At 38.3% G+C, this 22634-nt stretch overlaps 1 protein-coding gene across 1 annotated transcript in view; it reads left to right on the forward strand.

The window, feature by feature from the left end:
• MMS22L (MMS22 like, DNA repair protein) overlaps positions 1–22634 on the forward strand; it is a 94508-nt gene that overhangs the window by 20634 nt on the left and 51240 nt on the right. Inside the window, exons 11-14 of the mRNA XM_064710087.1 lie at positions 4692–4754; positions 10634–10753; positions 11168–11388; positions 13760–14269. Coding sequence (XP_064566157.1) covers positions 4692–4754; positions 10634–10753; positions 11168–11388; positions 13760–14269 — 914 coding nt within the window. The remainder of the gene's footprint in view (positions 1–4691; positions 4755–10633; positions 10754–11167; positions 11389–13759; positions 14270–22634) is intronic.

Below are 22634 nucleotides of genomic sequence, written 5' to 3' on the forward strand. Positions count from 1 at the left end.
AGGAGGCAGTGGCGGGAAAAACTGGGGAGAGAGGAACCATTTACAAAGAACAAAGGAGGGTACAGTGCATAAAATGGGGGAGCAAACTGAGAAACTTAAAACACACTACAACATCTGTTCACTGGGGATGTGGGATGCTTAAGCTTCTTCTATTTGCCAGTTTCCAGATCCTTCAGGAGGCCATGGCAGGCTGCTTGTTATCATGTGGCCAAGTGAAGCAACCTCTTGCACATTGATACAGTGTAAAGTTGCACACCAGGTCTGATTGTTACACTGAGGGTTGTCCCAAGCCTCCCTTGGCTTTGCATGTTGCTGCCTGGTGGGGGAGAGGGACACAGTCCAGAGTGGATTATAGACGGATCTTGCAAGATAGAATTACCACAGTGTTGCTTCTTAGCAGAATTTAGGAAGTGAGAAAAGGTTATTCCCAGGTGGAATACAGAAATCTGTGTGAAGCGCACATTTATACTGAGTTTCTTATATTTAATGCCCTAATCCAAATACAGGGATACTGATTACTTTTATCATTGGGGCTTTTTTCCTGTATCTCACTCGGATAGATACTCTGTATTTAGCCTCATGAGAGATTATTTTTTTGCCCCAGGCAATGTATTATTTACATAAGCCAAAAAAGTAGAATGAGAAAAAGGATTCCTGTTGTTCTTATTTTAAAATAGGAATCTGAGACACAGTGACAGGAAGTGACTTGCCCAAGATTAAATAATACTTTTCCTTTAGACCCCACCTGGGAGAAGAGAATTTCCAAGTCTTGATTTGTAAATCTTGAGACCATCCTGTGCATGCTTCTCTTGATGTTTCCTGTAGTCTTTGTGTTCAAACTGTTAGCTCTGCTTTGCATTTCTGAGTTACTGTGAGTTTGTCCAGGGATCCCTGTTCTCATACAAAAAAAGTGTTATCAGTAACATCAGGGCCTTTTCACCCACCACAGTAATATAATCTGTCATGTACAGTTAATGGTAACCATCCCTTGAGGTCCTGTTCCCCTCCTTGAATTGCAACCTAAAAATATTTTTTGAACATTATAAGGTAAAACAATCTCTGATATGAATTTGTGAAGTCAGCACAATTACATGAGGACTCTGTTGTCCTGTTTTGTTGATTAAATATATGATGCAATGGCTTTGTGACACATGCTTTCTTTTAATTAACTGATCAGAGGTGGGAGTGTGATGTGTCATAATGATGGTTATTCATGTGCTCTGTAGCAAAAATTGCCTCTAAGCCTATGTCATCTGTGGAAGATTTTCAATTTTTTAATGTGGTCTGCATGGCTGTAAGGTTGTTATGAAATCTTTTAAAATTCCAAATAGGTTTCAGCCTTGCTTCTTTTTATTTTTTCCCCCTTTAGCTCATAAAAAGTGATTTCAAATATGCAATGATTCATATATATTGAATATTTATTTCACATACATGAAACCACATTTTTAAACTAGAAACTTTTGGACAAGTTTCTTACAGACTGTTCTGAGAGATGTACGGTACGTGTCTCTTTCAATATTCCCCTGTTCAGGTCCCACTTCACTCTTCTGAAAAGTAGAATTTGTATATTTAAAACTCAGATGGGACCTGATGAGAAAATTTGTCACTTCTGAACATTGCAGGGGTCAATTTTAATATCCTGTAGGCTAAGGTAATATAGGCAGAGTTACTTGGGGCTAAGAATTCTTGCCTTTGAATAGAATAATCTGAAATGACTATGTGGCAAGATATGCAAACATGGACTTCCAGCTAAGAAGCCTAATATGGCTTTTCCAGACACTCAGCTGTTAGTCCTTGCAAAAGTTTCTTCCTGCAAACTCAGCTCAAGATTTTGGTTTTAGCAGCACTTCTATGCTCTGTGAATTCTCTGGGTTCTGTTGATTTCTAGGACTCTCTTGGGGTGGAGGGAGGATGTTTTAAGCCACGTGGTTTGGAGTCAAAGATGTAGGTTCTATGTATGTTTTGACAGTGACAGATTGGAAACAATGGTAAACAGGTGCTGTGCCATATTGCCAGTGCAGTAGGGAATAATGTTTGGATATAAATCTATTGAGATTTGAATGAAGCAGGTCTGTTAAAATATAGATACAATTGTAACTAAAAAGAGTGCAGCAGGTGGTTAGTGTCCTTCTTTCCTGAGTTTGGACTGAACTTGGGTGCACTCTTGTAATCAATCCCAGCTGGTGTCAGGAGTTTGCCCTAGATTATTCCAAGATCGTGTAAGGTGATCTGCATACTGGAGACGAGCTGGAACTTTGGCAGTAAACACCTGTTGTATAAAACATGTGTCCTTGGTCTATGGTACTGCTAAAAACATGTTCTAAGCAGGCTGATTCAAACATTCAGTGCTCTCATAGACATTTAACTCTAATCTCTACTTATTGCTGCCAAGACTGGCCTTTTAGCAGTTCCTTAGCTTTCCAGGAACTCTGCAGTAGGGTGTTGCCCGTGTGTAGGTATTCACATAACATCAGGCTCTAAAACACAGTCAAAAATTGAATGTACCTAATGGCCAGATTTGTCTGGAAATGCTGATTGTTCCTAACCCTGGGTTTACCTGTTATTGAAGTGCTGCCTTTACTCCTTGACTGTCTGTTGATGCAATGTCCTCCTGACACGATGCTAGCTCTGGTTTCATGATACAGAGCCTTTGGCATCACTAACAGCTTAAATCCTGCTCACCACCCTAGGCATGACATGCCCTCTGCTGTTCTGGCACAATTTTTGGTCTCCATTTCCTGTGACCTAAGTCAGGCCCTATTCCCTTTTTTATTCTTTGTTCCTCTCTTAAAGCTCTGTGTTGATTCCCTGTTCTGGCTCAGAGTCCCCCAAACAGAAGTACCAGAACAACTGAGCAGTGGCATGCCATAGCTGTGAGGGCAGAAAGAGGAGCTCAGAGTGAGGAAGAAGCAGTGGGAATTTCCTAACTGATACATGTCACATTCCTGAATCATGAAATCACAGCTTTAATGTAACTTTCTATAGATCTGTCCTTTCATTTATATTTGTTCCATAAATAGTCTATGGCCTATGCCTTGCTATCATGGTCTGTTTTCAGGATTCTCTTTTTCCTGTGGTGTAAATGTAAAGTCACCAAGTAGTCAAATAGTGTTGGATGAGTATTAGTGCATTTTTTAAAAGAATTAATATTTAAAATTATTTTGGTACTTTCTGGAGTTCTGTGTGAAACTATCACCAAGCCACACCATTAACCAGTTTAATCAGTAGCAGAGGATGATGGAGCACAATGGTGTTGCTGCTGGAAAGTAGTTATATTTCAATTACTAAAGCATAAAATGCTCTTTATTGTAAATTCTAAGCTGTTGTTTAAAGGACAGCTATCTGCAAAATAATGTACGAGACTGCAGAGGAGAACATATGTGGCCCGAAGTTTAGAGTCCGACTAGCTGAGGGCGAAAGGCCGACGCCCCTCTGCAATTCCTGGCCAGCTCCCTTCGGTGTCTGAGGGCCTCGGGCTGTGCTGGCTGCGGACTGGCTCACACCGCTGGTATAGGGGAGGAACGGAGCTGACCATTTCCCGGGGGTTAAACATCGGTTTATTGAAGGTGATGCCGGATCCAAACACCGGGAAACCAACCGGGAAAAAGTTTCTTTCATAGGGGGTGAAAACAGGATTATAAAGGAGGGGGGGGTGGGTACAGGCGGAACCAATCGGGAAAGGTGAGGGGATGAACTTCACAGAACTGACACTCCATGGAGACCAATAATCAAAAGGTAAAGGAGGTGTCCTGGGACCCCAGCCAACCACCACCTCCAGAGAGGAGAAGGTTCTCGAAACCTGGGAGGAGGAAGGGAGTGATTGACTGGGCCCAGGGCGGAAACAACTTTCACTTATAAGGGAAACCAGGGGAGGAGCAATTACATATCGGCAACTATGAATAGCGGTTACTATAGCAACTTAGCTGACAGGCTAGCAGTGGCGGGAAAAACTGGGGGAACGAAACCATTTTACACATAATAGGGGAGAACAATACATAAATTGGGGGAATAACACAAGAAACTTAACAACACACTACCACACGAGGCTAAACAGCTGTGGTACTGGAGGGAGCAAGTAAGGCAGGACAATGATGGGAGTATTATGTTCACACATCTGCTTATCTGCAGAGGCTATATATGTAGCTGTATGTAAGAGATGATGGTTGAATCTCCTAGAAATGTGTGTATATTGGCCTTGTTGCCTTTTTTTTTTCTCCTGAGAAAATGGCCTTAGTTGCAAAGCCTTTTACCCTTTCCTGCTTTGCATAAAGAGATGGAAAAGGAAAAAGCAAGAAACTGTGAGATTATACCTTTTCTTCCTTCTTACTCCTTATAGCTTCCTTTTTACAGAACATTAAAGAAAGAAACTGTAAGGCATACTGCTTGGGCTAATAACAAATGCCTGATTCTTTTGCATCTCCATTAAAAGTGAAAGTTGGGATTGCAAATGAGCCACCTAAAGTGGTTCAAGTTGTATGCTTCTTATTTTTATTTGCTTTCTGAGGGCTAATTTTTAGGACAGATATCAATTACATTCCTATAACAGAAAAGCTCTTTTTGGTGATGACTACTGTATTCTGTCATAAAATTAAATATTTCTAGAAATATTTTGTCTGCTAACTTTTGTGTTATTACATAGTGTTTCCTGTAAGGGATACAAATGCTATTTCATGTTGATAATTATTTTTCAGAAACAGAAGGAATCCAATTGGAAATTTGTGGAGGAGCTCCTTAAAAAATCCACTGATGCTCAAGTAAGTGTATAAAGGAAAGAATAATGAACAAGGAAAGTGTCAGGGATGCTTTCAGGAAAAGACAGTGCATGAAACAAAGTCCAACTAACAAGTGTATTTTTGGAGTTGTAGTGTTTTTATCACTGGTAAATGAACAACCTTGACATAGCTAAACTATGACAGTGTACAGTTCCCTCCTTGTTAGCAGTTCCACTTGCTTTAAAGTGCTGTGCTTGATGCTAAATTGTCAGATAAAGAAAAAAGATAATTATCCTGGAAGGGTAGTATATGACTTCTTAGACAAGATGTATTCAGAATAAGAACTGGATGCTTAGAAAATGTAAATCAGATACTGAATGTAAGGATATCAAGTTGAGGAGACATGATGAAGGAGATAGTCAGTTGCATTGAAAATTCAGCTATATCCTCATCACAGCGGGAAGGTGACTTGCCTTGCTGAGCAATTTGTCTTACAGGCTTGAATCAAACTCTTACTGATAAGGTTCTAGTTTCTGAGCACTCATTTCATACCTTATCATTTTTCTTTCTGCAGAACTGTTAATGCAATGCTTCATGGCCCAGAGGTCAGAATTGACCTCCTTTTAATATGCTTTTAAATATGCTGTTCATCAAGTTTTAAAAATAAGTTACATTGTAGCTCTGTAAATTTGTTCTGAAGTTGCATGGCACAAATTGCAAATGTTGTATCGGCAACGCCTGTAAAAATAATTTCTTTATTTATGTATGTTTAAGAAAACAATACACATGTTTATCTTTTCATTTGGTATATGAAATTAAGAAAAATCCTGCAAAGTTCTGTTTTTGAAAGCAAAAGGGGAATCAGTTCTTTCCGTTTTTTAAATTATATAACTGTCTTGTTCATGGAGTAGCAACAATTGTACTTAAAGCTGGAATGCAGAACAATACTTGTTACAACTTTTTGACAAGAAAATAATTGTGGCTGTTAGGAGAATTGAAATGATAGCATGAATTTTCAGATTTCTAAACATAAACTCTAATGTTTGGCTACGTAGTTGTACTTTATCAGCTTAAAAGATTAAGTCTTTTTGAATGATTTTATGGTATATGACAAAATACAAATTGTGCATATACATTAAAACCCCAAGTGATGACATTACTTATTGGATGTTCTTACCATTCTGTGAGAGAAATTGGAGAGATTTAGATAAGATGCATAAAAACTGAGTAGCTTATTAGCCACCTTCCTGTTTGCATCTTCTGTGTGGCAGCAACGTGAGACATACATTTGTAGTTAATGTTCTTTTCTTCAAAATAATCCCCTTTTCTTGTGAGTGTTTATTGTTTTGAATAAAGATTACTTTGAAACAGAACATACATAAAATATGCAGTTTTTTATGCTTTCAATAAAAAGGAAGTATTGAACTGTAGATAGTTTAGAAAGGCAGTTAAGTGGCCAAGTTCAGAAGACTTGCATATTGGGTCAGTCATGACAGTAATATGAAGCAAATATGTTTTAAGTTCCAACAGCAGCCACTGTTGGAATTAAAACAAACCCTCATTTGCCAAAGACGTGGTTGTAACTATTACCAACCATCTAAGGAGCCATCTAGTTGATTTCCTTTTTTTATTTGTTCGTTATTTTTTCTTGCATTATGGAGTTAGCTGCCCAAGGGAAGTGCTCCTTGGGGAACATTAATTCCTATATGTGCATGCACGAGTGAATGGAGTACTTTATTAAAACACACATCCTGCTCCCTATCCCTGCACAGCAGCCTTCCTGACAGTGTCTAGGAAGGAGAATTCTTTTGCCAGTAGATATGTCCATCTCCTCTGTTGATCTGTCAGCTTCAAGTGGCCACTCCTACCTTTTATCTTATCCTTTTGCAGCTCTTAAGTATTTTTGAGTCCAGAAAATGTAGTAATGAGATGCACAATGAGATATCAGCAAGTCAGTAGTGAAATGGAGCATTGAAAAGTGGGAAAAAAGCAAAACTGATAATAGTATTCTTTGAATGAACAGCAGGACAGAATTGATGATACTGCCTATTAACACTTGGCATGACTTTGTTATTTAATCCTCTCTGAGCCATCCTTTTCAGCATATAGCCTGTTATCTACTGAAGATGCACAGCTATTGCATAAATTAAAAGAAATAATAGTGCTGAATTATCCGTTTGCTAGAGAGGGCAGGAGTTGGTAGTTAAAAACCTTCATTTTTAGGTATATGGCAACTTAAAAACTAACCACATTTAGTACTATGCTCATCAGCCTCATAATCTTGTGCTTGTTGCTCCCTAATTTCCCTATAGCTTGTAGACTGCATGCTCAGAAGAATGGCAATTTACACTGAATGGGGGGGGAAATGAAGAAGAAATGAAGTATGTGTAGTTTTGTGTGTTCAAAAGCATCTAAAAAAGGTGCAGAACATACATTTGTAAGGTAAATTGATAATCTCCTAACAATGACTGTTAAAGTCTCTTCATGTGAACTTCAAATTCTATACTGTGAGAAGATGGTTCAGTAGGTGTTGTTGCAGCCACCGAGGGTACCAGAGCATCATGAAGCAGCAGAAGCTGGAGTTAGCTTTAGCATCCTTAGGACAGCTAAGTATTGGGACACAAAAATGCCTAACCAGTGTTAAATCTGCAGCATTTTGGTAGTTTCAGTAGTTCTGTTGTGTTTAGTGGTCCACATGTGTCCGGATTTCTCGGCTGTTTGAGGGGCCTGGAAAGGCCCGGGGTGGCCTTGGGGCAGCCCGCGTATCGAAGGACGAGAAGAGGCTTCAGTTCTTCTTTCGGTTTTTATGTTTATTAATTGTTTATCTAAAAGATGTTCTTTCAGCCGAACAGAGATCTGCTCAGCAGCCAGCCATGAGCACACTGTCTGCCCTCCAGGCAGCCACTATCTTTATACCCATGGTTACGTGTACAATATTTATCATTTTTCCCCAATACCATTTATTCTTATAACTCGGTGCACTTTCAGTAATAACCAATCCGAAAGTGCCACCATCACCAAAGAAGATGGAGGAGAAGAAGAAGAAGAAGGAGGACAGGACACACCCCAATTCCTCCATCTTACTTCTCTAAACCCCCCTGTACATAAATCCTAAACCCTGTGTCTCACTCTCTAATTAACTAATCCCTTCACCATTCACCCCGGTGAAGCCCTCATCCTTGTCGTCTCCTGTGTAGGACCAAAGTCCAGCCACCAGACACTTCTGGCAACATTCCAGGACTCCCGAGCCCCCCAAGGGTGGTCTCGGTGGCTCAGTACCTCAGGACTGAGATCTTGAGATCCGACACACATGCAGGCAGCAGAGAGCCTAAGGCATGGTAATCCAGGATATGCTGGATTTTGGGTGTGATGAGCACCTCCAGAAGATGGTCCAAGTGAAGATGGTTGAGGGGTGCCCCGACAATGCCCTGTTCCCAACAGGAGCTGCTTTAAGATTCAGTCAGCCTGCTGCTGGGCAAGGGAAAGATGTGAAGGTGCTGTTCATCCTATGGGATCAGTAGTGATGGGACCCAAAAGCACCCTGTGGGAAGATAGGAGCAGTCATGGATACCTGGGCAAATATAGTGGGCTTCTGCCTTGGGTATATGCTTTCAGCTTCAGTTGACCAACAGCTGAGTTCTTCAGCCACAAATTGCTCTCTTTTAAAGTTCCAGGGAGATAAGAGTTGAACAAAATTGCTCATGTGAAAAAACTCCCACGTCTATCACAAAAAAAAGGGCATTTTTGGGGAAACTAGTTGTACGAGGTGTTTCCTACCTTTTCTGTAATTTGGAATTCTCTTCCAAAAGAAGAAAAAAAAGCTAGTTTCCAATTCTTTTTGTACTGCAAAATGAAAATTGTTATAGTAGTAATATTATCATAATTGTATTTGTCTACTAGGCAGCATCAAACTGACTAGATTTATGGGTTGTCAGTATAAGAGGAATTTGTGTTTATGAAGTTTTATTGTGAGAATCAAAAGCTTTTTAGTTTGCAACAGCTAATAGCAGTCTGTCTTATTAGACTTCTCATTTTAGAAAATAAATGCTTTGTGCTGTTTCATTTCTGCCTCAATTTTGTTATACTTTCACTGTATTTTTTGTTTAATTCTGCCTTAAGAGAGATAGAGAAGTATTTCTTGGGTTTCTAGGAAAACCAATTTTGTTACTACAGTAGGAGGTCATAAGAGAAAAATGTTGTGTTTAGATAGTACTATCATTTTGATAGTATCAGGTGTTCCTCCCTTCTGTGATAAATTAAAAGCTGACTACCTCAAGAGTTCTGATAGTATTTCCAGCAGTGCAAGAGACCATTTTAAGCAAAAGAGCAATGAGAGAATCCATTAATCCCAGGGATATTTGAAGTCTCGATACTCTTTTATATTAAATTTGAGATAAAGCCTTCAGTGCTATCATGGTTTTGGAAACTGTTCTAAAACTGTAGTTGGACAGATAAATAATGGTTCAAATTGAAGATGCTCAACTGCTGTGTTTATTGTTGAATTAATTTAACTGGAGGAGTCATTGTTTGTTGAATTAGAACCTAAACATAACCCTAGATTCAAAATACAACTTCAAGACTAAGCATTCCCTTTCTGTGAATTTTTGAATGGTGTGTGTTTTGGTTTTTTGTTTCATTTTTGTTTGGTTGGTTTTTTTGCAACCCTGTACCTGGGTAGATCCCTATAGAGAAATAGGTCTGTTCAGCTGTAGGATTTTTTGTTTTACATCAAGACTCTTGCTTTTATTCATTAAAAAAAGAGCAGCTGTTCTGTCCCTTGTTTTTCATGCAAGATTGGGTTTTTTTTGGGAAGTCTGTTTAATTAATAGTTACATCATATATTTAAAAAATACTTGAGTATCACCTTTCATTTTTAGGCATATTTATTACACTTGAATTACTATTCTGGATATTTTTAATGAGTCTTTACTGGAAAGTTACTTTCCTATTTCATTGGGTTTTGTATCTTACATGTAATGTCTTGAATATATAATTTTCTGTGACAACTGAAAGTGTCTTTTCAATTTTCAAGTTGTTTAAGGAATGTACCACTTTAGAAGCCATATGCCCTACATTAATTACTCATGAGAAGAGAAGGCAGATGTGGTTAGAAGTTCTTGTGGGTGATTGTATACTTGTTTGCAGTGTTGTGATAAAGTGTAGCAAGTCAAGTTTTCCACAAGAATGTATGGCCAGGTAGAGACAAGTTCATGACTTAGACTCATTTGTGTGGCATTGAAAGCAGGGAAAAAAACCACTCAAAGACATAGTAGGTCATAAGAAGTAGCACTGTGAGTAAATCATAGAATCATGTAATGGTTTGGTTTTGAAAGGACCTTAAAGGTCATCTACTTCCCACACCCCTGCCGTGGGGTACAGGTGTTAGACTGACTCACACATGTAAAAATCTACTCTTCAGACAACTGCACACAAGTTGGTTCATTAAACCACTTTTGCAGGCAGTGGAGACAATAAAGCCCTTATGGGAATTATCGCCCTAAAGTAGATGCCTAAAATAGGCTGGGTTAAACACATGGTTTTAGTTAGACCTCTTAATATCCTACCTCCCATAAAAGTTCTGTTTTGTTGTTACCAAAAGCTGGATGAGAATAATTCCACTTTCATTATCCCACAATTACTACCTGAATGCTTCACTGTGTTCAAATTGTCCTATGAACCTTTTCAGAAGTCTTTTCCAGCCTAAATGATTCTGTGATTCTATGATTCTGGGATGAACCAGCATTGGCCGGTTTGCAGGGTGCAATTGTCAGCTTTTATCTTCAAGTTTGCTGCTTGTATTAGAAGATGCATTTACTCAACAGTATATAATTAAAAATATGTTTTATATTAGGAGATTACTTATAGTCTGTTAGTTCTGGTTTTATGTATCCTACAATTAATTTCTTACCTTCCTGTTTAAGGCTGGTGTGTTGGAGGAACACTTACGAATGCACCTTCAGTGCTGTTTGACTTTGTGTAGTTTCTGGGATTTGAACCTATCTGTTGTTACCATACTCTGGGATTATTACAGCAAGAATCTGGTAAGTAGATGAATATATAAAAATGTAGAATTGCACATAGGCAGTCCTTGATTTTTGCCGATTAATTCTGATTTTCCTGTAGCCAAGCTTGATTGCTATACTTGTGTAAAACTACCTAATCAATGACAGTATCCTTAAATTTGCTCTGTTTGTGTAATGAAATCATGTGTAAATTTGTTGTGGTCCATTACATTACGAAATTATAGAATATGATAATATATTTTAAGTCCTATTTTTCATCAGGACTACAGGTCTTGTAAAAATACTTTGCACACAGTTACAATGCATTTTTATTGTTTTAGCCATGGTAGGAATATATCCTTTTGTTCCTGTGAAGGAGTGCATCTTACTGCCTTTGTAATATTGGCATTTATTGTTATTTATAATATTTTCTGTTTTCATCTATTTTTTTAGAACAGCTGCTTTACTGTTCCTTGGCTTGGTCTGAAGGATCTGGCAAATATTAGTAAGACTTCTTTGTCAATGCTTGAGTTGGTGAAACGCTGCTGCTGTGAACAGCAGGTCCCTTCTCTGTACAACTCCAGCAACAGTTACTTCATTTTCCTCAGCATCTTGGCACGGATTATGAAAGAAGAAAACAACGGTGTGCATCCTTGGAAACAAATTAAAGGACGGTATGGATGCTATTTAGTTTGTCACATTTTGTAACAAGGGTAGTGGGGAGGGGCACTCTGCTCATGACAAAATAAAGGGGGTGAGGGATCCAGGGTGACTCATAATTTGAGGAAGCAGTTGTTCCCTCAAGTTTCTATTGCCAGCTGAGGCTGTAACTGGGTCCAAAAATCACCTTGGCATCCACAGAGTGGGATGATTTACCTCGTCCCACTGGCCAGGAATTTGGTAGACTGGCAACCAGTGCAGTGGTACAACCCAGTTGCCAGACAGATAATGTAATTAAAGCACAGAAATTGTGTTTGAGCTCCATTTAAGCCATGTGTTGTTCAAGAACATGCAGACTGACACTTGCTACACCTGCATTTTCAATTAAATATTTTCTTTTCAGTGGTTTTCAAAATTTCTCATAATATTTTTGTGAGGATTTTAATATTTCACTTAATCTTGGAACATACTAATTAAGTACAGTCAGTCATGATATAAAAAAACATAAAATATATAAGCTCTAAATGAAATTCTTGATGTTTTAGATGTGTACTAATCTGTAAGACTTTTCTTATAGTAATGAGATAGCAATTGTAATGATTAGTACAGACTTGTTAAATTTTTTTGCATTAGATAGAGAAAACAGAAATAGTTCTGGTTTAGGCTTTTGCGTTTTTTTAAAAGATTTTGTTAAGTATTAATATAATTAATTAAAACTTTATTGAACATTAGTAAGATCTTCATGTACACAAGTAATGAACATTAAAAAATGCCCATGTGTATACACACCTTAGAAAGTTGTGGTGTTCTTCTTCCAGAAAAGAAGAGTTATCTTGGCTATCAGAAAAGACCAGTATGCCTAATGTCTATGTACACTTCAGGAGTTTAGTCACTAAAGTTTGGCTTTATGAATCACTGCAACTACACAGAAACAAATATGTTGCTGGATTCTGTTTCAGTGTCTTGCTTTCTTTAAAAATTTTAATTAGCCCACTCTATTCTTACTGAAATAAAATTATACTTACAATTTTGTGCTCTTATAGCTTGTTACTTTCCCTTATTTAAGAGGGGGAGTAATAACATACAACACATAGTGCATCAGTCTGCTGAACCAGTTTTCTTCATTTCTACCTTGAAAAAATCAATTACACAAGTAGCAAAATTTAACAGCCTGCAGCTATGATTTTGGGATGAACTCTGTTTTCAGTAGCTAACCAAGCACTAATTGATGCATGAAAAACATAAATGCCTGTCAGTAGTAATTTACTACTAAACAACATTAATTGGATTTGCTGTAATTTTTGGTGGCTAGATTTGATAACCTCAACACCACTTCCAACTATTTTCTAGGTGACGGAATAGGAAAACAGCATTTATGGATGTTTAACTACTGTAGGTGGAACTTATTTTAAATTAAAGGTGAAGGATATACCTAAAGTTTTAAACACAATAATCAAAAAGTTATGCCATTATCATCTTACTCCTCTGTTGTAGGAATGGTGATTTTTAAATAAAAGTCCACATCCAAGCAAAGGTCCCAGGAAAGATGTCTTTGTGTAAGCTCTTTCCTTTTTGGCAGCCACTTTAAAGTTTCAAAGTTGCAATGCTTGTCACCATCAGCTGTTTATGACTTGAGCATTGTCCTGTCAGCAATGCAGAAAAAGTTTCATAACATCTTCCTACCTGGAGAGACATTTCTCTTGCACATGCCTCAGTTTCTCTGTTTTCTTTCAAACCTGTCCATACCATAGGTGAGCAGTACAAGTTGATACAGACTTTGGCAAAGCACTGTGGAGAAAAGGGATTTTCCAACAGAAATCTTCCTTTTACTGCAGTGCTGGTTTGGTAGGTGAGACTTTGATCACTGCAGCTGCAGCACTATAGCATAATGGCAGAAACCAGTAGCTGATTTCCAGGTGGAAATGAAGAAGTTTCCAGGAAAGAAGCTGGTTTGCTGCTGCAAAGAGATGCCACTTGACAGCTCCCTTTCCTAGGAGCCCTCATGGGCTAAACTTGATTGATTTGAAGGTATATAGGGAGGACTTCCATCACAGAGAGAGTAGTAGTATTAACATTGTAGAGTAGTAACATTGTGCTCAGCTTGGTACTAGAGGTTGGATAAGGGGGAAGGGCTTGGTTGCACCTCCAATTGGAAACAATGTGTTCTTTAAATCAAAAGCAAAAACTGAGAGCGTGTTTGTTCCAGTAATCATGAGAGTAATAAGAAAGAAGAGTATTTAAAATTTAAGGGTTACTGGAAGGGGTTAACCATAAACTAAAAGCATGAAAGTGCAATTTTAGTCACTCGAGAAGATAGAAAATTGCATACTTTAAGAAACTTTCTCTTTCCTGGTTTTTTTTTTTTTTTTCGTTTTTCTAATGTAGAATTTATTCCAAGTTCCATCGGAAAAGAATGCAGGAGCTGACAGAGGTGGGGCTGCAGAACTTCTTTAGCCTGTTCCTCGTGCTGGCAGTTATTGTGGAGACAGAAGATATCGTGAGTCGGGTGCTGGATCTTTTGGATTTCCTGACTCCATCCTCCATCACCACGGCTCGGAGGGCTCTCATCTGGAGAGGTCACTTTGCTTTCCTTTTAATTTATGTTGAGAAGAACATGGACATCAGTGCCCTGGCCGAGAAAGTCTCAAATGCTTTCCGTGAGAAGGCAAAGGAGTTTTTAGTGACCAAAAATGACCACACACAGAGACAAAATCTCTGGACTCTGCTGTCAACCTACATTGATGGGGTGCAGGAAGTGTTTGAGACCAGCTGCTACTTGAGCCTTTCTGAGGAGAAGTTGCTGAATGATGGCTTTACTATGCTGCTGCCTGCATGTCGAGGAGCTGAGCTGAGCATGGTGCTGAATTTTCTTCAGGTTGTTCTAGCCAGACTTCGGTAAGTTATTTGGTTAAGTTGTGGATTTAGACCAACATTTTGTTTTTAGGGTTATACTGTAGTTCCTATTTTTTTTTTTACCAAAATTGTGTAAATGGAAAGAGAAATCTCTGAAGGGCTATGAATGATATGTTAAATTTCAAAACTCACCAATACTTCAGTGCATACAGAATCTTTGAAATGTTTCCTTGTTATTTCAGGAGATTAGGTTTGACATCCTGATGTTTTGTTATGAATTAGTGTCTCTTTAGAAAGTCATCCAGTTGCTTCTATTTCAGAAAATACCATCTTTTCTTTGGTAAAGGAAAATTGGAAATTATTGTCTCTGCTAATTACATTAATTGGAGGGTGTTGTTTTTTTGGTTTTGTTTCTTCATTGAATGTGTTCTGTTTTTCAGACTTTTCATTCTATTTTTTTTCTCTTTTACCAAGGTTGCATTCAAATTCTACAGTTATGGGGATTTAAATACATGTCTGGGGTTCGATAGGAAAGAAGGAAATCATATTTTACCACTTTCAAGCAATTTTGCTTTGATGTACTAGTTCATTTTTCAACATCCACAGTGCCCTTCAATAAGCATATTTTTTTCTCTACTGATGCCTTTGAGAAGCAGTCCTCCAGTTTGAAGCCCAAACTGGTTTTTTTTTTTTTATATGATATTAAGAGGTAGCTATTGATCTGCCATTACTTCAAATGTGCAAGACTGAAATATGTGTAAAGAGCTGTGGAAGAGTACATAATAGGAATTCTGAGGCCCATATGCAAGATCTCTCTTTAAGTAGGTTCTTTGTTATTGTCTAGTAGTTTGACTGCAGCTGTCAATAGCTTATAGATCCAAAGACAACTGTTTTTCAGGCAGTCTTTTGAAAAAAGATGAAGCACAAAACTAAGTTTAGTTGATTTATTATTTATTATTTGAGTTCAACTGAATGTATTTCCTGGAATAAATTGGAGACTTCAAAAATACTTTGACATTTTCTCTATTAGCTAATAGACAGCATTTGTTGTGTTGTTTTTAAAGATGAAATAGAGAGAAATTTCAGAGTGGTGAAAAAATTGCCTATTTTTATAACTTGGCATTATTTTTAAGATTTCCAGGACTGGGGCTTATGTGGCCCTCTTGTAACACAGAGAAGAGGGCATGGAAGTTCAATCTAGACTTCTCAGGTCATCACAGACAAGGTACAGGACAGTATTAGTACCTTTTTTTGCAAAAAGTAGTTCTGCTGAAATATTTGAATTACCAACATGCTCAAATAGTAATTGGTATGAGAGAGATTTTTAGAACCTTGCTTTTAACAGTTATTTCAGTTTCTTTATTTATACATTTGGTTACTGCTACCACCCTGTTTATCCTATCTTCAGAGGAATTAAATTCCTTAACACTTATGATACACTTTGATCTTCAGGTTGTATGGAACAGGAAAATGTTAGTGATTTTCCTGCTTTGACAGACTCACTGAAGTCAATCAGTCAATCCCCTGTTGCCATGCAAATAAAACAGCACTAAAAACATTTTTTTGGTTCAGAATATATGTATGACTTTGTGCTAACCAGATGCTAAAATGTTACTGAATTGACCAGACTGATTAGGCCTGGTCTATTTTCAAACTCAGAAAAAGATGAGATGCTTGTTTTTAAAATCCAGGCTTGTATAAGATAGTATATCATACATACTTTCATAATATGTATATACTTATACTTTCATAAATATAATTTTTCCATACACTGTACTCTCAATAATTTTATAACTGTATGACAGGGAATTTACAGGTAGGAAGGAAGTGAGATCACTGATTAAAGAGACAAGCAGCTCCCTCTAGGCTGTTAGGAAATAATAACTTCATATGTTACTTTCTGTTAACCCCAGATGATGGCTCACAGGAGCATTCTTTATTGCTGATTAAGTAGCATTATGAAAATACTGACTTGGTTGTGTTAACTAAGTGCCTCAATATTTAAAGCTTTAAATGTCAAATAGTTTTAGCAGTCCCCTTTAACATATCTTGTTGGATTGCTGGAATCTCATTCCAGGTTTCCCAATTGTTTTTATTTGAGGATACTGTAAAAATTCTAGTCTTTCAGAGTGAGGTGTAGCCAAAAGCTCTTCTTTAATTATAGCTATTCATGCTGCTGTGGTTAAGGGTCTGTCAGCATTTCCATTATAAACCTTTATTTTCAAGGGTTTGTAACATAGCAGTGAAAACTTGCTCTGGGCTAAAACTTGGCATACAAGGATTTGAAAGTGCCCTTGTTTTCTTTCTTTCTTTTTTCTTAAAAGACATCTGAAAAGAGACCCCCACCTTCACTATTTTTACACCACAGTGTTTTAAAATAACCCTTCCCAGCTTTTTCTTGTGTTTTTCTTGTCTTCTAGAAAAGTACAGGTAGCTTTTGATTGTTGTGTTTACCTATGGTTAGACTATTTTAAGTAAGATTTCTTAAACCAATTTTTTTAATTGATTGTTACCATATTGATTGTTTTGTGATCCATATTTAAATAGAACTATGTCTTGGCAGGAGAATTAATTTTTATCAGTTTTTGATACATGTTGAGTGGGTAATTGGAATCAAATGCTACTTGCTGGCACTTGCAAGTATTTGATCTTCATAGTAAGATTCACTGTGAAGTGTAAGATTTGTGTTTTAATACATTCTCCTTTTAAAAAGCATATAAAATAAACAGTAAATAATCAAGAAACTCCCCTAAACAAAACATGAAGTGCTTCCTTCCTATGTTTACTTATTCTGCTTCTAGCTCAGACATAAATCTTTTTCCTTTTTTTCCCCTGTTTCTAGACAATGGTTTAAAATCTTTATTGTTTTGTTTTGGTTTTATTTTCTTTTTTTTTTTACTGAAAGGTAAATGCAGGATGTTTGCCCATGTGTGCTTTCATTTGTTCCAGATCTCTAGCACTATCTGTCATCTCAGTGCCTCATGGCACAAAAAGAAGCCCTGGGTTAATAAAAATACAGGCATTAAATAGATTTGACAGAACTTGCTGTAAAAATGGATACAAGGCTCAGAGAAATTGGCTGTAGGTGCTGGCACTGCAATATGTTATACTTAAAAGAAGTGTTTGAAACATGCTAAAATGTCTTGTATTGTAATGGGGTGTTGCTTTGACATGAGCTTTCTCTTATTATTGTCATCCTGGCATTTGGGTTTTGTTGGGTGTTAGCACAGAGTTACAGACTATAAAATGTGAGTAGATATCCTGCTGTGCTCCAAACATCTTTGCCTAGTTTCAGGGAGATTCCTGTAGGAGAATTGAGATTCCTGTAGGAGAAATGAGAACTATCACTAACCTAATACCATAATAAGTGGTAATTTTACTTTGAAAACCGTTTTTGTGCATTTGTGCCCATTGATACTTTCTTGCTAATTTTTGAAAATTTCAATTTATAAATTTTATAAGCTCTTACAGCAATATTGCCCAAGTAAACTGTCTCTAGTAGAAAGTTACATTAATAATTGGGCCATGGGTAACAGGAGAACTGAATGTTCCTATCTGAGTGTGTTTAGCCTTGAGGTTGTGAGAGAAACCACAATAGGAATGGATTATCCAGTATATCTTTGCTATGGAAATGTACAGTCATTTGTAATTTTTTTTTGAGTTTTACTTGCCATCAAAACAGCCTGTGGGAAGCTTTTCTGAGACCAACAGAAGCATCTCTCCCCCTCTCTGTTACTGTGTAAGTCAGTAGATAAGCTCAGGAGGAGAATAGAAAGGTCCACCCTCCTTCTTTTCTTCCCCCTCAGGGGTTATAGTGTTAGTCTTTGTAAAATCTTTTTTCTGATGTTGAGCTTCTGAAAACTGTATTCAGAAGAGTTTGGAAGATCATGAGTCTTCACTTACCCATCCCATCCTGTGAGGATATTTAGAGCTGCCAGCTGTGATGTCCTGATAAGCAGAGAAGGCAACTCTGTGACTGAGGCACTGAACTGAGAGTCAGAAGGTGTTAGCTTAGCTCTAAGATCTCCCACTCTTAATGAATTACTACTAAAAGTTGCTGTGAACTTTGTTCACCTGTGTGAAAAAAAGGAAATAAATCCTTCCTTTTCCACTTGGCAGCAAATATCCTATGCCTGGGGAGCAAGCATGCCTTGCTATGCTATCTTGAACCATCTGTTAAAGTATTTCTACTGGTTATTTTTGAAGTTCAGGTATTCCATTAACAAAACTGGTGTTTAAATGAGTGTAATGAAAATCTAGTCTCTAAATGCTCTCATGCATGAGAAGCAAGCACAGATTTAGAAAATAGCAGCATTTTGAGAGATTTCCTATGTCTAAATCCTTAAAAATAATCTGTTACCACCTTCTGAGCAAATAGTGTGTGTTCTTAGCTGCAGTTGTTGCCTTAAGGTGTGACTCTGGTAATTAACACTGAATTTTCTTTTCTTCTTACTTTGAGGGATTTGAGGGTTTTTTCAGGTTTTTATTGGAGACAAAAATAATGTTTTACAAATTTACAAATGTATTCTGACCTTCAAAGCTGACTAGCTAAAACTAATGTGTGTTTTGATTGTTTCTCCTCTACTCTGAGAGTATTACTGTGTAAAGAAATGAAATAGGACAGCAGCAGGCACTGGAAATGTGTCCCTAAATACTTTGCATATAGAAAGTTCCTGTATATGTCTGTCACTGGTTCAGGTTTGTGTGGTAGTGTGTTGTTAAGTTTCTTGTGTTATTCCCCCAATTTATGTATTGTTCTCCCCTATTATGTGTAAAATGGTTTCGTTCCCCCAGTTTTTCCCGCCATTGCCAGCCTGTCAGCTAAGTTGCCATAGTAACCGCTATTCATAGTTGCCGATGTGTAATTGCTCCTCCCCTGCTTTCCCTTATAAGTGAAAGTTGTTTCCTCCCTGGGCCCAGTCAATCACTCCCTTCCTCCTCCCAGGTTTCGAGAACCTTCTCCTCTCTGGAGATGGTGGTTGGCTGGGGTCCCAGGACACCTCCTTTACCTTTTGATTATTGGTCTCCATGGAGTGTCAGTTCTGTGAAGTTCATCCCCTCACCTTTCCCAATTGGTTCCGCCTGTACCCACCCCCTCCTTTATAATCCTGTTTCACCCCCTATGAAAGAAACTTTTTCCCGGTTGGTTTCCCCGCGTTTGGATCCCGCAACACCTTCAATAAACCGACGTTTAACCCCCGGGAAATGGTCAGCTCCGTTCCTCCCCAATACCAGCGGTGTGAGCCAGTCCGCAGCCAGCACAGCCCGAGGCCATCAGACGCCGAAGGGCGCTGGCCAGGAATTGCAGAGGGGCGTCGGCCTTTCGCCCTCAGCTAGTCGGACTCTAAACTTCGGGCCACATATGCCCTCCTCTGCAGAAAATTTAAAAAAAAAAAGAAACTTAACAACACACTACCACAGGTTTGCAAGAATTTTCACCTCCCCTTCTCAGTGCCCATTTTCTTGAATCAGTAGGTGGACACATGGAAGTTGAACAATTGATTAACATTAATTTCACACTGATGTTTAGGATGTAATAAAGAGCATCTGCCTTGGAAGGAGGGCAGCATGGCTGGAAGGCATGTCCTGTGAGGAGTGCCTGAAGTTTTGGGGCTTGTCTGGTTTGGAGAAAAGGAGGCTGGGGCATGACCCCCTTGCTCTCTGCAGCTTCCTGAGAAGGGGAAGTGGAGTGGGATGTGCTGAGCTCTTCCTGGGCTCCACTAATAGGACATTTGGCAATGGTTCAAAGCTGCACCAGGGAGGGCTTAGACTGGACATTAGGAAGCATTTCTTTACTGAGAGAATGGTCAGGCACTGGAACAAACCTAAATAACTGGTTGTTACTCCAAGCCTGTCAGTGTTTAGGAGGCAATTGGACAATACCCTTAATAATTTGCTTTAGCTCTTGATCAGCTCTGAATTACTTAGGCAGCTGGACTAGACGGTCATTTTACATCCCTTGTATTATATTAGAATATTGTATTGTAATAGAATATTCTATTCTACTGTTCTATTCTAGAATCACTTTGGAACGAACTGAAACATTAAAAGCTATCAAAAAACTGACTTTTTTGGGGTATCAAATTGTTGATACCCCAAAAAAGTCAGTCTTGGTGCACACCCAAAGCTAAAGAAATTCACTCAAGTCTAGTACTCAGACATGAATCATAAAGATACACAGTTCAATCCCCTGTGCTACACATGGAAACACTTTTTTATTCCATTGTATCCATTTTATCTTCCAAAAATTAATCCACATAAGCTTTCTGTAGCCTACCTGACAACAGTACAAGACTTCTGTTGTGAAAGAGTAAATCCATGAAGAAAAGAGTAAAACCATATCCAGGTGTACTGAGAGCCTGCTGCTTGGGACCCTGCAGTTGTTTAGAGAAATATGTGCTCCCTGAAGGACATAAAGCACAGATTTGTTTTCTGATGGAAGTGTCTCACTTCTGAAACTATTTTCCCTAAATTAACTTTCATCTCGGTTTTCCTTTTATTCTTCACATGAGGTGTGAAAATGGCTTTTCATATGGAGTGGTTTGGTGTGTTTTTTTTGTTGTGGATGTTAAACAAAAGAAATATTTTTGCCAATAAAATCATTATATGCAAGTAGCCTTCTAATCTCTTAATTTTGATTGTTTCTTCGTTACCTTACAAGATCTATATTTCTTCTCTCTTTAGGATATCTCATGTCAGATTTAAGGCTTATTTAAAATGAACAGAAAGCTGAAGCAATTTTCTTTATTCCATTTCAGTCTCCTAAGGCCTATTTCCCCCTGGTGAGCTCATAGCAACAGGGGGGTTTAAGGGAATTCAGCTTTCTGCAAATTAATGTCTCACATCATGAAAATTCAGGACCTTTTTTTTTTTTCTATGTCTTGAAAAAGTAATACAGTGAGTGCGAGTATTATTTCTTGCCAGCGGGTGGAAGATGAATGATTTTGTCACAGTTTTACTGCTTGATGAGCAGTGTCCTGAGGGTCAGGCTTAAGTCTGTGTCACTATGCTGCTCATTACTCTTGAGCTAAATAAGGGCTGATTGGATCTAAATTGCCTAGCACATGGGCCGCAGATGAGCTCAGTGAGTAGGGGATGACCTGCTATTCAGGCTGGGAGTAACCCCGGTGTGCAAATGCTGCATTAGAACACCGTGGGAGAATGAGAGGCTACCGACCGCTGCCAGCAAAAGAAATCGAAATGTAAAAACTCTTTGATGCTGCAATGTTAGAATTTGAAATGTAGGAAGTGACAGGTTGATGGTACTTATCAGCTTTGGCTGGATTAGAGAACAGTGTCATCTTGCTTATATAATGACAGAAGAATGAAGCTCGCTCCCAAGTACTTTGCGGTGCGGAGCCGCTGCTGGCAGAGCCGATGCTGCCTCCTACTGCCTGCCTGCCCAGCTGTGCCCAGCTGTGCCCGGGCTTCCTGGGCTCTCAGCCTCTTCTGATTCTCTAATCAGAGACCTGACTGATTAAAGAGCAAGTGTGCATTCTGGGACAACGGCACACCCCTGTCTTGGATGTGTCAAGAATGTTTAGACGAGTCAATTATGTGCGCTGAACCAGACACATCTGGCTCTGCTTCACCCAGAATATTTCCCTTTGTGCTCTTCTCTCCACTGCTAGCCCCTGAGATGGCAGTTGATATCTCTGGAGAGGAGAATTAATTTGTGCCTATGTATTTTAAAGAAAGTTGACCTTTAAAGTGGAGGAAAAAATCTGAACCAGCTCCAAGGAGAATCCTTATGCTAACCAAACAGATAAATGTATTTGTCTTAATGGAGGAAAATGAAAAGCAAGGAAAGCACCTGCTGGGTGGTGGACAGGACAACATAGATTGAAGCAATTGGTGCAGTTCTGAAAGATTCATTTCAGTGGTTCAGTAGAACAAGCTTTTGGTTTTGGTTCTCCCCCACCATCACTCATACTTTGGCAACTGGGTAATAGCTACAGTGATGAGAAATAGCCACTGGCTTCATTTTTTTCCAAATTTGTTTCAGATTCTGTTACTGACAGCTGTAACTTACCAGCATCAACTCTTGCTATCAACTTCTAGGACTGTCTAATCAGCAAAAACAATTTGGTTTGTTTACTTGAAAGCAATGACCAAGTGAAGAGAAGGGATGAATCTCAATACATTGTGTTTTCTGTTTACTCTTTAGTGTTTTTCTGGGTATATACTGTTTGATTCTTCATCCTCTAGGATGCTTTTGCTTATGACTGAATTTCTTCTTGGACATAAACAACTTCTAGTGTACTCATTCCTGGGTATTCTAAGCAAAAAAAAAAAAAAAAAAGACACAAAAAAGAAAACAGCAGCCTTAAAAGTACAAACAATTTTTCTGTAAAATGTGTGACTATGGGAATGAAAGAGAAAATTTTCACAAAAATCATTGGTAGTG

This window comes from Zonotrichia leucophrys, chromosome 3 (assembly GCF_028769735.1).
Source record: "Zonotrichia leucophrys gambelii isolate GWCS_2022_RI chromosome 3, RI_Zleu_2.0, whole genome shotgun sequence".
Taxonomy (NCBI): Eukaryota; Metazoa; Chordata; class Aves; order Passeriformes; family Passerellidae; genus Zonotrichia; species Zonotrichia leucophrys.